Raw genomic sequence first — 15,994 nt, forward strand, 5'->3', positions numbered from 1 at the left:
GCGGAAGTCATTGCTACAATGATGACATTTTGGCACAAAAATACGAGAGTTTCTCCAAGTAAAAAGGACATCTATAAGAAGCGGACGGGACGCAAGGTGTTTGAGGAGCACATCGTACACATGCTAGATACAATACAGGTCAGTGGTGCCTAAACCAGCCCGGTGGTTGTTTGTGATTGAACTTTGGGATAGTTTACTTTGTTTCATTTCTTAAACCAGGCTTGGACTAAATGTGATTGTCCTAAACCAGCCAGGTGGTTGGAACATCATGCAAGTGTAGGTTGGTTCAGCTCAATCGCCAGTTATGTGATTGTCCTGAACCAGCGTGGTTAAACAGACATTATTTGTTGTCCAACCCGAGGGCATGGTTGAGCAAAATTTAACTGCAATATATTTCGCAATATATTGTTATTTTGCTAAACCAGCCCGGTGGTTGGAACATCATGCAATCGTGGTTGCTTCAGCTCAATCACTAGTTATGTGATTGTCCTGAACCAGCATGGTTGAACAGATATTAGTTATTGACTAGCCCGGTGGTTGAAATTATTGTGTTTCTTAGTACTTAAACTCGTTAAATTTAATTTCTTGCTATTCGGGTCATATATCACTATTTCTAGACTGGGATGGCTTGGACTTAGTGTGATTGTCGTAAACCAACCCGGTGCCAATTCACGACAAACAGCAAGCAGTTACTGACATAAATTGTGAAATTCATACATGAAAAGTAATATATTGTTATTTTCTAATTGTGAAATTCATAAATGAAAAGCAATATACTTGTTATTGTCTAATATGTGAAGTTAAGACCGTCAAGCTAAACCAGGCCGGTGGTTGAAACTGTGATAGTGTCCTAAACCATCCCAATGGTTGAAATTGTGACTCTCCTAAACATGTCCTAAACTAGCTCGGTGGTTTACTGTTTTAAATGTGTCCTAAATGAGCCCGATGGTTGACTATCTTTTAGTAGTAAAAAAAAGGAGGCTCACTGTTCTATTGTTCTCGCATGTTGGGTTAGTAGAGACAGAGTTGTATCTCAAGTTTATGGATCAAAATCCAAACATTTCAATTGGGCAGAGGAGCTTTGAGCATTGTAAGCCCTAGTATGTCACGAAACTCAAAGATAGGAATGTTTATTGTTGTAAAACACACATAAACTTTGACCTGACATGTACAGTCATTTTCTTGATTCTTCCATGCATGATGCCAATCTGCTTGCTGACTCACATGAGTCCAGGTTAGTGCAACGCATGTACCATTTCTACATTTCAGATGATAGGGAACATGACACCATATTTGTGTAGCATGCTTTTCTACTGCATTGGGAATGGTTGAAAAAAAAAATCCCCATGCAAAAAATATAAAACAACATTGGGTGTGGTCAGATGGTGCTACCTCTCAATTTAAATCATCCCATGGCTTCTACTTCGTCTCAAGGTTCAAATCCTTGACCAGCGGTCTAGGCATGATGTGGAATTTCTTTTGGTCTAGCCATGGCAAGCGTGAACATGATGGATGCGGTGATGTTATTAAGCAAGCTCTGTTTAAACACCAATTAGCATGCCCTCAAGAAAAACTCAATGATGCCCATGATGGTGTAACATGGCTTACAGCTAACCTCTCCACAGGCACGCATTCAACATACGATAAATAAAGCCTTAAGAATACTATAGTGCACAGAGTGTTCCATGAACTGAAAGTGGATGAATTGCAAAGGAGAAGCTGACACGATTGCGAGAAAATCAAAGGAGTTTGTGGTCTACACAACGTATGGGTCTTTTCAAACAACCAATTGTTTAAAACAAGAAAATATTATTTATGCAGTGTGTGCATCATAGGGGATCATGACGATTATGAGAACATTACAACTGTGAAGACATGGGAGCGAGTTCAAGTTTTCCCTCTATGTTCAGATGGAGTGACAAACAATGGTGATACAAATGACTCGCCATAGTTTGGGGAGAGTTTCGATGACCTCACTGACTGTCTGGAAGAGGGGGATAACTTTGCAGTTGTCACAGCATCTAGGGAGAATGAGGAAGTGCGGCCTCAGCTTGCTCTTGTTCCTGCAAGGTCCTCGCTTGTGCCTCCTCTACCTTGGCTTCTACACCTTTCTTGAGACTTTTCTCAAGTTGCGCTGCCTTTGCTGCATTGGTGGCTTTCTCTTGTAGAAAAGTCACCTTCTAAGACATCTGCTAATTGTATTGCTCGAAATTCCCTTTGAGGGTAGATGCCATCAAGTGCATTGCAACTCCAGTGGACTGATGGCAATTGGTATTTGCCATCCATGCAATTCTTCAAGTTGGTTAACACACTCTTGGAGATCGCCCTTCAGAAAGATACATCACGTCCTTTCATTTGCTCTACTGCTGCTTGAAATGACAAGAACTTCACAATTCCTCTCGTATCAAGAAAGAAATGATTTGTCTTCTTCAGCACATCTTGGAGGTCTGTTGGCAAGCTAGAAAGCTTGACTCCACCATCTTTTCTAATATGAGCATTGGGGTACACATCTAGAATATCCTATCTCTTCCACTTCTTCTTGAAAAAGTGTGCTTGCAAACTGCCTCCATAAATTCCTAAAGCATTTTCAATCACGCTTTCATTGATGGTAATATTCTAACCTTGACAGACTAGTTGCCCCTCCTTCACATTCACCTCCTGTACCAACCTGGTAAAGTTTTGGAGAGCATCCAAATTGGGCTTTTGAAGAGCAAGAGAGGAGCTCCGATATGTCATGATTTCAAGATCAGGGAGGAGAGGCTCTCGCATTGTGCTGCAAAGGGGGAGGAAAGATTGTGTGAGGAGCTCCCAAACTATGCAGGGTCCATTACGAGAGGGGATAGAAGTTGCAAGAAGAGTCCAAGGGAGATAGAAATGGTCAAGAGGGATAGAAGATGAAACAATGAAGGAAATGGAATAGTGGAGGCTTGTGTTTGTAGTTCGATTACAAGGGAGAAAGAAATGGTCGAGAGGGATAGAATATGAAACAACGAAGGAAATGGAATAGTGGAGGCTTGACTTTGCAGTCCGATTGCAAGGGAGAATGAAACAGTCGAGAGGGATAGAAGATGAAACGGTTAAGGGAATGAAATAGCAATTTGTAGCCTAACTACACTATCAAGGTGAGAGCCACCGCAATGGTTGTAGCAGCCCGACTACACTGTCAGGTGAGAGCCACCACAGTAGTTGTAGCAACCCAACTACACTGTCAAGGTGAGAGCCACCACGGTGGTTGGCCTGAATTTTGATTAGTTCAAGGCGGCATTACTAACTTGCATGGTAATGAGTGATTAGAGGTGGTGGCATCTAAGATTCCCAACCACGTCTGTGGTGGCAGCTAAGACCCACCGGGCTGGCAGTTAATTACCAGCCACTGCAGTGGCCCGCAATTACTCACCTTCCAGTTACCACCACCGAGCTTGCATGCATGATTACTACAAGTGCAATAAATTACCAGTCACTAGGCTTGCATGCTCAGGAGAGTACTAGAGTGCATGGTAATGAGGGATTAGAGGTGATTAGGCTTCATAATTTACTTTTGTGGGAATTATTACCCGATGGTGGTGGCTCTCATCAGCCACGCTTCTCGTGGCTACGATTCCACCGGGCTGGCAATGAAAATTACTAGCCACCACTCACCCACCACCAGGCTTAAGCATGCATGATCACTACGAGTGCAATAAAAATTACTAGTCATCGGGCTCACATGCTCAGTAGAGTACTAGAGTGCATGGTAATGAGTGATTACAGCCACGTCTATCGTGGCTACGATTCCATCGGGCTGGCAGTTAAATTACCAGCCACTGCTCACCCACCATCGGGCTTAAGCATGCATGATCACTACGAGTGTAGTAAAAATTACTAGTCACCGAGCTCGCATGCTCTCAGTAGAGAACTAGAGTGCATGGTAATGAGTGATTAAAGCTTCATGATTTACCTTTGTGGGAATTAGTGCCCAGTGGTGATGTCTCTCATCAGCCATGTCTATCGTGGCTAAGATTGCACCGAGTTGGCAGCACTTAATTACCAGCCATCAGAGTGGCCTGCTCACCGACCACATGGCGTCTGCTTCATGATTACTAGCCCGTCTGAGGTGGCGCCTAAGATTCCACCACGGTGACCTACAAGTAATATGGATGGAACCCCGGGCTCTAGCCACCACGGTGGCTCTCGAACTTTATAGTATGTTTGATCTGTGGCATTTGGCATTTTACTACGTTACTGTCATCCGCCCCTGCTCTGCTACTTTGCTCCACACACTCTGCTACTTTGCTCCACACCCCTCCTCCGGCTCTTTTTCTCCCCTGCTCTACTTTGCTCCACGCTCCCTTCTCCAACTCTCGTCACTATGCAAAAATTTTGCTCAATTCTTTTTGGGTACATGTCGTATTTTTGCATGGTACCAAGTTTATGTCCCTTGAAAGCCTTGTATTTTCTTGGGAATCAAGAAAGCATATATTTAGTTTGTAAAAAAAAAGTGAATTATATATACCTTTTATATTTCTTTGGGTTTTGACTAGATGAGAAGTTTGTGTGGGTATTTGTCATGGTTGTTTGTTGATACAATTATTGTTTCTTTAGGGATCAATGAAAGCGAGGATGCCAAGAGAAGCATGATTCTTATTATGGAAAAAGGAAAGAAAAAAGAAAAGAAAAGAAAAGCATGAATTTATGATGCATGTGCGAAGAGGGTGCTTAATAAAGTAGATAATATGCAAAGTAGCCAAAACTGAAGTAGTTTGGGTGCTCACCCACTTGAGCTACTACCTAAGTTCGTTTCTCGTAAGTGGGCCATAGGCAATTGGCCCCTCATAGTTGCCCATGTGTGTGTGTGTGCATGTGCACATGCTCGTGCACGTGTGTGTGTGTGTGTGTGTGTGAGAGAGAGAGAGAGAGAAGTAGTCCTAATGTTTATAGATTTAGCTTAAGTCACAGAGTGGTAGGGCTGCTTGCCTACCAGGGCGACGACCCGTGTTCAAGCCCTCCTACTTGTAGAGTAGAGCTAGGGCAGGTGCCTATAGATAGGCTCAAACGGATGTGTGAGTATTTTTTTTTTAAAGGAGTTAATAGATTTAAAATGAAGACCATCTCTTTCCTAATGAGAACACTTGCGTAGATCTCCTTTGTTATATAGTCAAAGAAGATTATCGATTTGCATTTTGGTTCACAAGCATTCATAATGTTTATAGATTTGAAATGAAGCCAATGAGAACGATTGGGTCGATCTCCTTCTTATAGTGAAAGAACGTTATCTACGACTTTGGTTGTATTGGCCACGAAGAAAGCCAAATTTGTTTTTCCCAACATGTGGTAGACCAAAAACACCTTGAAGTTTACAACAAAGGTGACGAGAGCAAAAGTAAAAGCAAGAAGAACGTGGAAGAAGAAGTGTTAATTATGTGAATGAATAACAAACACATATTTGATTGCGTTCAAACATCACGGGGAGAAGAAGAATCCATGGCTATGGCGGCCAACAAGCTCCTGTTTTTTCTGCTTCTGTTTCCGTTGGTGTCCTCCATAGCCAGCCCCTCTTCCGACCTCATCTCCTCCCTTCCTGGCCAGCCCCCCGTTTCCTTCCTCCAATACTCCGGCTACATCCCTGTCGACTCCTCCACCGGCCTTCGCTTCTTCTACTACTTCGTCCAAGCTTCCTCTCACGCCTCCTCCAAGCCCCTCACCCTCTGGCTCAACGGAGGTTAACGCCTCCCTTCTCTCCCTTTCTCTCTTCCTTCCTCTCCCAATTCGCTTTCTTCTGGTGCCTGTTTCTTCCTCACATTCGCTGTTTTCTGCTGTTTGGGAAATGGCGTGGCTGTGGTTGCACTCACCGGAACGTATCGGTTGCTGCCTTGGCTCCGGCACACGCGTGAAACGACCGAAAACGTTTGTAGGATGTTGTATTGGCAGAAACGATCTCTTCTTTCGTTCCAGAATTTCCCGAGACTGTGTAGGATTAGGTTTTTTTTGCTAGCTTGCCCTGTTGTTGGAGCAGTTGCAAGACGAGGAAGATCTCCGTGAACCTTCAGACTTCCTCGTCGTCCAGCATCGATTTCGTCGCCTTCTGTTTTCATGCGATGAAATTGATACTTGATGACCAGGAAATCTCGAGGTTCATGGACCTTCATCGTCGGAAATCTTTCAACTTTTGTAGCTTGGCGCTTTAAGGGGACGCTTTTGTAGACGACAGCCAAATTGAGAAAAACAACGATTTCTGTGTGTTGTCTGTTTTGGCATTGTTCAATCTGCAGGGCCTGGTTGCACTTCGATCGGAAATGGGGCGTTCACCGAAAATGGTCCGTTCCGCGTGAGCAGAGGGAGCGGAGAGCTGATAGCGAATGAGTTCTCATGGAACAGAGGTTCGATTCTGTGCATTTTACTTTTCCACGTTTAATTTGCAGTGATTATGATCCTCATCCGTGAGTTTTACGTAGCGTGTTTCCGACGAAATCTGTTGTCTTGCATGGCTGTTCGTTCTCTCTCTGTTTTTCTCGCGATTGGACAGCTTCTAGCGCGTGCACGCAAGTCCGTTTGCTGTTTCGACTCAAGAATTCGCGACCGCTGATGAGAAAATCCAATCAAATTCATTTCCGGATCTCTGTGGTGCTTGCTTGAACAGAATCCAACATCCTATACTGGGACTTCCCGGCGGGGGTGGGCTGGTCGTACTCCAATTCGAGCTCCGACTACATCGCCGACGACAGATCTACGGGTGAGACCGAGAAGCAGCAATCCTTGCAAGAATTGAAGCGACCAAAGTCGCTTGGAATGTATCACTGAGAATCAACGAATTTTGTGAATGCAGCTGCGCAAAATTTTCAGTTTCTGCAAAACTGGTTCGAAGCTTTCCCAGAGTACAAGGGGAGAGAGATGTTCATCACTGGCGAGAGCTATGCAGGTAGTTGTGGTTCTTCTGTCTGCAAACAGATGGATCATCGCTGTTCTGATACGCAGGTGGATCATCACTCCTTGTTTTCCTTCTTGGTGTAGGGCATTACGCTTTTCAGCTCGCAGCTTTGTTGGTGGATTACATTAGCGAGCAAGGCGGCGATACTGTGTTCAATTTCTTGGGCATGGCGGTATGTCGCCCGAATTTATTGCCTCCAATATCGAGATCACGGGAGACAGTGTTTGCCTTTCTGGCGTCCTTCTGAGAGACTTTATTATGTCGATTTCTTTTTGGGATGCTCCTCCTTCGGATGTTCTTCAATTTCTTGTTTTGATTCTTGATTTCTGTCGAGGTTTGGTGGATTTTTGTGGTTTTACATTCTGTGGATTTCTCCGTCGGATATTCTGTCGATTTCTTGTTTGATTCTTGATTTCTGTCAAGTTTTGGTGTGGATTGTCGATTTCTCAGTCGATCATTGATCAGACGGAGATAGACTGAACTGAACAATCAACGCATGAAATCGACAGAATGTGCGATCGAGGAGCATCCGCAATAGAAATCGACAGACTATGCTATCGAGCATCCACAGTAGAAATCGACAGAATATGCACGAGAATAATTTCTCCGTCGATCTCTGATAGTCTGATCAGACTTTTTTGTCAAACAGATTGGCAATCCGCTCCTCAACGGCCTAATCGACTTCCCCGAGACCGTCTTCTTCCAGTGGACGCACGGCTTGATCTCCGACCAAACGTACGCAGCAATGATGAGCAACTGCAACTTCTCCATATTCGCGGTGCTCACCGAAGCCTGTGCGGCAGCATCCGTCGAGCTAGATCGAGAAGTGACGGATTTCACCGATCCTTACGACGTCCTCATCGACGTCTGTCTCTCCCCTTCCACCCAACAAGCTCGGCGACTGAAACGATCCTTCAAAGTAGGCCTCTCAGCCTCTCAAATTCATTCTTTTCGCCGCTCTTTTCCTCGTTCTCCGCTCCAATGCCCGACATTCTTGCAGCTTTTTCTCATTCTCCGAACTTCTCTATGCTTCAATCTCCGAGTTTCTTGCAGAATCCCATCAAACAAGTATCATCTACACCCGACGGACCATTGGATGTTTGCATCGATGACGAGCTGGTGGCTTACATGAATCTGCCGTCAGTTCAGCAGGCTTTTCACGCAAATACAACAGGCTTGCCTTGGGCTTGGTCCTACTGCAGCGAAGGGTATAGGTTTCTCTCCCTCTCTCTCTGTCCGCTCTCTTTCTTTGCGCTTCTTCAACCATCGGTCGCCTATTCAATCTTAAGGAGTCTGGCAGGTCCCTTTTCTATGACGAGTCGAGCGAAGATGATTCAATGTTGCCTGTTCTAGCTCACATTCTGGAGGCGGGAGTTCCCATCCTCGTTTACAGGTGACATATTGTTTTCTTTGCGCGATTAACTAGTCTTGAAAGACGCGCACCGGGGGACTTGGAAGGGGCTTGGACTCTTGGAGAGCTGGAAGCCTGGAACTCACTGAAACTAGCTGGGTCACTGTTTTTTGCGCAGTGGAGACGAAGACACAGTTATACCATTCGGCGGGACGAGGCGACAGATTCATCATCTCGCGAAAATCATGAACCTGACCACGACTGTGCCTTACAGTGCCTGGTTCGACGGAGGACAGGTACTTAAACAAGGAGCGAGAGAGTCGCGAAATCATATCCGTTCTTGGGCATTTGCATCTGTTCTCTTCCGAATTCTACCCTTCCGATTGTTTATGCTGAGACGATCCCTGTTTTGGCGAAAATTGGTGGAGCGAGGGGGTCGCGAATCCAAATCATCTCCGTTGTTGATGAGCTTTTGCATCAAATTCTCTTCCGAATTCTTCTGCTTCGAATTGTTCCGATTCTTGATGCTGAGACGATTCCTTTCTTTGGCGAAAATCTGTGGCAGGTGGGAGGATGGACGCAGGTGTATGGGCCTCTGAGCTACGCGACGGTGCGGGGAGCAGCACACATGGTGCCTTACACTAATCCAGCGCGGGCCTTGACGCTATTTGCGAGCTTCCTGGCAGGGGATCCGTTACCATTGGACTCGCCATCGCTGCGGTTGCGAAGGAGTAGGCTTCCCATCAAAGCAAATGAATTTTGAACAAAGCGCAGCCAAATAACATACGCTGTAGGGTATGTCAAAGCCCCTTGCTTCCCCTTCCCAGCTCCACTTTGAACTCCCATTCTGTCAAGTTCTTCCTCTGTTTCTCATATAAAAAGGTGTCAAGAGATACGATAGCGAGTCCTGGACCTCGCAAAAGATAGCTCTCTTCTCGGAAACATCTGGCACCTTACATTTTTGAGACCTGGATTGAACAGTTCTTCAATTTTAAGGATTTGGAAGTTGTGCAACAGGCCGAACAAACTTGTTACAGAAACCAATTACAGAGTTGCTATTTCTTCTCTCTTTGTCTCTCTGTCTCAGATCCCAGTCCCTTACTTCCTCTGTACAGTGACGGAAACTAATGTTTCCTTATGCTTTCGCTACATAATCTACTTGCATCGTTGCAAGTCTCCTCACATTCTTGTTTCCTTCGCAATCTTTTTGCTATTCATCAGCCTTACAGATTTCTCCCGATTCCTGTCGTCGTTCGTGCCTCGTCATCCTTCTCTAGCAATTCAGGACGTAGAATTCCGCTACATAATCAATAAATGCGGCCGGATTGTGAATTTCTGCATTATATGTTGGATCGTCGTTAAAATATTGCCCAATGCTGAGCCCTGCTCGTCATTAAAATATTGCCCAATGCGAGCCCTCCTAGGGGATGTCGCGAACCTTCCCTCAACGTTGGCGGCGAAAGGGACAGATAGTATCGTGATTGACGCACTAAGGGGAGTAGTAGGAGGGTTGTTGTACGGGAGTGTTTGGTAGTGAGTCTTTACAGCCAAGGTCTAGGGCTTTAGGCCCATTATTGACCAATTTTTGTAGGTCATACTTTTGGGCTCACCACCCCCACTTCTAATATATAAAATATACTTTTTTGAAAAAATAAATAAATAATTGCCCAATGCCTTGCTTATTGCACATTTCTAAAGTCTAACCGTAGAAGGATAATCTATGCATTGATGGCATGAGAGGATGTCGTCCTTTTCAGCTCATCCCCTCCACATCAGACAAGTAAGGTAGGGTTCAAGCCTAGGTCGGCAGACACTCAAGCTCCAAAGAGAATGCAAGAGATGTTTGGCAATGTGGTAGTTCACACCACCCTACAGACAAAATTTATGTTGATTGGCTTGATGGAAAAGTACTCATGTTTTGGCCCCTCAACATGGGTTCAATCCCCCACTCAGAGCCTTTCGCACCTTTTTTTTCCTCGCCCACACAATGGGTGACCTTCCCCCCCTAGACAACCTCTTTTTCTTTAAACGTCCAGGCCTATGATGACGATTGGTCCACGAGTAATGGCACCCTTGCATTTTGCATTGCTGAGCATGGCCGTCGGCCTAGTCTGAACCCGCCCTAAATTGTGCATTAATTTTTTGCAAAAACCCAAGGAGCAAGCCTCCTCAAGATCCATAGCTCTTTCTTGCTTCCCTCTTGGATCTTTCTAGGGCACTTCCCTACGCTTGCTAGTAGGGCTATTCTAGCCCTCCTAGCAAATGGCCCATGGAGGTTGAAGTGCTACAACCCATTGGCAACTTTTTCAAGGCTTGCTAGCAGAGCAGTACAATGCCCATGCATTAAGATTGTCTTGAAGGCTTTGGCCTTCCATGTTATTGGATGAAATGCTGTATAACAAGCTTCATAAATTCTAGAGAAACTTTCGAGGGGACCTTTGTTACCAATGCGATGTTGAGAACTTCATCCATGGTTGTAGCGTGGGGAGATCCTCTAAGCACATTTCTAGCATGACCCCCTAGGGAGTGGCTAACAATGTCGCAGAGTAAACGTAAATTCTATGTCCCAACATTTTGAAGACCTTGACGTTATTCATTGGTGACAGGGCATCTCCCTCAATAGCCTAATGCTACATCCCAGTTTTTTAAATTTATGGAGCGTTGTGCTTTTCAAGGGTTGCTTGCCCTTACAGGTTTGATTTCAACGTTACATTTAACTTTATTTAAATTTATTCAACGTATTATTTCTCCTATTCATATAATAATGTTTCATTATTTAAATTTGTCATTGTGCTTTTCCTATTTGCATTATGAGATGCATCTGCTTCTGTCAAGGTTTATTATTGTTGCAACTAGTTACCAATTATGAATGTAGTATTCCCTCTTTCATATTCCTTTAGCTATGAATTTGTTTAAAAGAATCAACTTATTTTGCCATTGTAGGTATGTAATAGACATTATGTCCAGTTTCTTTACACATAACTTTATTTAAATTTATTTAATGTATTATTTCTCCTATTCATATAACAATATGTGCTATGTATTTTAAATTTCTCATTGTGCTTTTTCTATTTGCATTGCGGGATGCATCTGCTTCTTTCAAGCTTTATTATTGTTGCAACTAGTTACCAAATATAAATGCAGTATTCCCTCTTTCATATTCCTTTAACTATGAATGTGTTTAAAAGAATTAGATTATTTTTCTATTGTAGGTATGAAATAAATATCATGTACAAAAGGTTAATAAAAATTTTAGCATTGGATAGAATTCTTGACGTTCACACGAATCTTGTTTGTATTAGCTATAATTGATGTAAGTATTACAAATGGAGAGTCTCTATCATTTGGTCTACTCATCTCATAATCTATAAAGAGCTCTTCACCTACATGGATAGCAACATCCAATAATACAACCTTCATCATCTAGGATTGCATCATGGTCATGTTTCTTCCATGAAGATAAATTTGAAACATACATCTAACGTACATCCGTTATATCTAATAAAAACTTGAGCTATTTATTATCTTGTGACATTTTTGCATCTGAACATCCTCAGGTCTGCTACTGATTTCACATTTTGATCCTCGCAATGTGTACAACTTCTTCCTTTGATTTGTGCTTGTAGGCTCCTCCATTCATCATTCCATATCGTGTGCCACTATAAGGGAAAAGAATTGCACCTTGTTAAATTATAGAGCACTCAAACAATCCTTTTCTTACCCCTTGCATTGTTGACTCCCCTACTATGAGTATAGGTTTCTTTGAATTGAATGTCCTTGGATGGGTATTTCAAGAGATTTTGTCCATATTGTAATGTGTTTAGTATCGCTCCCTTATGTTTTTGACATTGTGTCCTTGTAACTACTATTTAACAAGAAACATAGTCATTAAAGAAATATCAAAACATTTGAGTTCTAAGTGAAAATCATATTAAAAAACAACAAATAATTTTTTACATCCATGTCATTGCATCTTTGAAATGCATAAGTCAAACCTTCTACTTCATGAATCTATGGCGTTTCAAGGCATGCATTTTCATTACACCACTCCTATAATGGTTGAAGGTTGTCTTTCCACTCTTTGCAGTGATTCAAGATTGATTGCAACCAAGTCCTCCAGTGCTTAGCATTGCTTCCATTTGATTCATCACAATTACTGGCCGCATTCTTTTTAATATCTCCATTTGTTTTTCATTCATTTTCATTGGTGGGCTATCTTTTTTTCTTTATACTGCCTAATTTCATGTACCTTATGAAGGTTTTGTCTTCTTATCTAGGTGGGTTGCCTATTTTTCTCTATACTACTTAATCTCATGTACCTTATGAAGGTTTTGTCTTCTTATTTCCTTCCATATAGGAGTAGCTAGATTTCCAAAATGTTTTGATGAGGCATCATTGTCATCATTTTTTTGAAATGTCCTTATTGCATGTTGAAAATGTCCATATAGGTCATGTCATTTTACCATGGGTTGTGGACCTATTCGTTCTTCTATGTGTCATTGTCACCTATCAAAGGGGTGTGTCTTGCCCCCTCCCACAGAAGGGTTTTCAATTGTGCTCCACTCATACAACCATCATTAACACCCACTTGTTGATTGAGTTTTCTTCTTTGGCATTGATGTCTTACTTCATGCTGCCAGATGAGGTAGGATTTCTCTTTTCCACTAATGACCCACTCTCTGATTGGGATTTAATTTTATCCATATTCTCTCTTATCTCCCTCCTTACTACATCCACATCCATAATGGTCTCTCGAATTCAAGATTTGCATTGGATGATGGGCTCTCTATAACAATAGTGCCTTCCATAGGTTTCTTCTTGTTTCTTACTTTTGTGTTTAAACCTTCCCCTCAGAAAGTTCACCTCACAAAATTTTACTGTACCATGTGCTTTTAATTCAAATTTAGGACAAATTCCATTAGCTCCTAAGTAAATAGGGGTGGCATTAGGGAAAAAGGGAACTCATTTTGGGGCCCTGTAAGAAATTCACTATTTTTTGATTTATTTCTCTCCTAAAAGACCTCAAAAATAGTAAAATACGGAAACGTGGCTCAGATTTGTCAGTAAGGACTACAGAACTGTCAATTCAAAAAGGAATAAGATAATCTTTTGTCTGACTAACACGATTTTGTATTAAATATCCTCTTAGATTTTTTTTTGTTTACCAAAGATTCCGCATCTCTTTGGCCGACGTGTGCAGGTCTTTCATAAAGAGTCCATCACTAAACTTAGTGATTGCAAGTTTTCAAAATATTCACATGGATACCGCCACACTTCCATGATTCATGTTACAAAACGACTATGAGATTGAAAAACAAACTTCGCAACCTAAGAAGCACAAAAAATGGCCGATACTAGTGAGTCACTATCTGAGAAGAAGCGATTACACCATCTTCACATCGACTTAGAAGAACAATATGCTCCAGCACAAAAAAGACGAAAGGATACGTTGCTGAATGCTCAACAGCGGGAAAATATGAGAAGAGAAGGGCTTCAACATATTGACTTATGGTGCGATGGAAGCATATATCCAAAATGTCAAGTAAAAAACTCTACACCTCCATTTGTCAATCCCACCACATTACTGAGGTTTGCCGGCGATGGACAAAATGGACTTCTTGGTTATATTTCAGCGCAGTATGCATTTGCGGAAACGTATAAAATGATGTACCTACAAGAAAAGGGGGCCAAGATGGAGGAGATAGCCATTCGTGCAAAATTGGAGTAGCAGTTGCAGAATGAAATTGAGGAGCATTCAAAGAGTAAAAAAGAGTTGACAAGAGCAAGAAAGAAGAGAACCGTGCTTGGAGACAGACAACGTAGCAGGAAGATTAAAAACATTGCAAATTTGAAGGCTGGGACTGGTGGATGCAAGCGACGAATTCAGGAAGCAAGGTTAGATTTAAATTTATCATTTTGTATACTCAAAAAGGCTCTCTTCCAGACTATATCTATTTCGTTGATTGTCGCAAAATAAGAATGGAGGTGCTAAATAATATAGTCATATTGTGTTGTTACTACAGGAAATTATTGGAGCCTGCAAAAGAAAATATGGACCCGAACCTTCTTCCTGTTAAACAAATGAAAGGATTGCTTTCTTGCGGTGTAGCAAAAGGTTTGATTGAGGAAAAAAAATACAAAACAGTCAAACGCAATGTTGTAGAGGACTTTGTATCCAATAATCAAGTTGATGGCACTATAATCCAAGAGGCTCTTGATGTTAGTGGAGTTAGCAGGAAGGGATATAGTTCGATTTTCCATGCGATATCATCAACTTTGAAAGATCAAAGGATTAAACGAGTTTTACTGCCAAATCCAGCAACCGTGTGGAGGATAAGAGGTCATTTGAATGAAAATATAGATGAATTTATTGGGCAATATATCCATATTGAAGAAATATTTCATGGTGTTAAAGGAACCACTGTGTATGATCCTTGGAACAATATATTTTTAGATCTGCAACAACTTCAAAAAAGAATGGTCGAGTTTTATGGAATAACATTTGAGGAGTGCAAAGGCATTTTGAAATTTGTTATCAAACTGGATGAGTGTGAGGTTGTAAAGGAAAAGAAAATGGAAAGAGTTACTATTACATTGATGAATGGAGCGATTGATACATCATTGACTGAAGCGAGTTCGAAGTATTTTAGTGTGCAGTCAGAGAAACACATATGGTGGTTAGGCTCGTTCCAGGTATGATCATGGGTTGTTTTATACTTGATTTTGGTCATTGTTTTCAAATCTGATATAGTAATACTTTTGTTTTCTATAATGTCGCAGGTGAAGACCGAAGACCATGAAACACTAGATTGGGTGTTTCACCACACGGAAATACCAAGAATAATCAAAAGACAAGTGCAAGGCGAGAATCTCCATGTTGCAGGAAAAGGTGATTTTCAAGTAGAGTGGCACATGGCCGGGGATCTTAAAACACTTAAGTGCATGTATAACATTAGTAAAGGAGGCAACTCAAAGTCTCCTTGTCTTTACTGCAAAGAATCAGCTCAAGTAATGGATTCAAAATGGTGGAAGAGAGCACCTAATAGAGATAAAGTTGACCCTGACTTCAAGGCCATTCTGGACATTCCACTATGTAATGTTCACATCTGCACATTGCATGGTCTATGTCGAATTATTGAGAAATTGGTATTTTTATATATTGGATTTGCTTGGAAACTCCGTCCCGAAAAAAATAGAAAGGATGCTCTTCAAGCATTGGAAAAAGTGTTATCCGATATAGGTCTGCATGGAGGAGATGTTCAAATCACAAAGGATTTTAAAAAGTCTACCAATGGCAAGGAGGTACCAATCAAGCCCTCTATTGGTGGTGTTAAGGCAAGAAGATTCTTGTCTCGACCCAAACACAGTAAGCAAGTAAGGCAAGGTAGAGCAGTTTCAAAGATTAATTATGGATTGTGGAAGCAAGTCCATAATGCTGTGAAAGATCATGAGGCAGATGGGGAAGCACGAAATAGGAAGGCAGAGGTGTGGAGGTCTCTTGATCAACTCTTCATGTTCTGTGACAAAGTAACATGGACAAAGAGTGATTACAAGAACTTTGAGGAGGCAATTAAACATTTTGGAAAGTCAATGAAAGACGTGTGGACAGCCTGCAATATAACTCACTACATGGTAAGGTTATGTCTTTTTCTTTTACTTAAGTGTGATCTTCTTTTTTTTTATTACTTACTATGCATTCTTATGTCTTACAGCATATCATATACAACCACCTTCCCTAT

General features: G+C 42.0%; 1 protein-coding gene across 1 annotated transcript; it reads left to right on the plus strand.

Moving 5' to 3' along the window:
• The first annotated feature begins 5,427 nt into the window (after positions 1-5,427).
• LOC147888692 (serine carboxypeptidase-like 42) lies at positions 5,428-9,322 on the plus strand. The gene is made up of 10 exons (XM_087392840.1): positions 5,428-5,698; positions 6,249-6,356; positions 6,617-6,709; positions 6,803-6,895; positions 6,988-7,076; positions 7,554-7,823; positions 7,958-8,112; positions 8,205-8,297; positions 8,434-8,551; positions 8,821-9,322. The coding sequence occupies exons 1-10, from the start codon at positions 5,461-5,463 to the stop codon at positions 9,016-9,018; spliced, it is 1,455 nt and encodes a 484-aa protein (XP_087248966.1). The 5' UTR covers positions 5,428-5,460; the 3' UTR covers positions 9,019-9,322.
• Positions 9,323-15,994: the final 6,672 nt, after the last annotated feature.

This window comes from Dipteris shenzhenensis, chromosome 21 (assembly GCF_047967505.1).
Source record: "Dipteris shenzhenensis isolate YYH24624 ecotype China chromosome 21, Dip_SZ_1.0, whole genome shotgun sequence".
NCBI classification, from domain to species: domain Eukaryota; kingdom Viridiplantae; phylum Streptophyta; class Polypodiopsida; order Gleicheniales; family Dipteridaceae; genus Dipteris; species Dipteris shenzhenensis.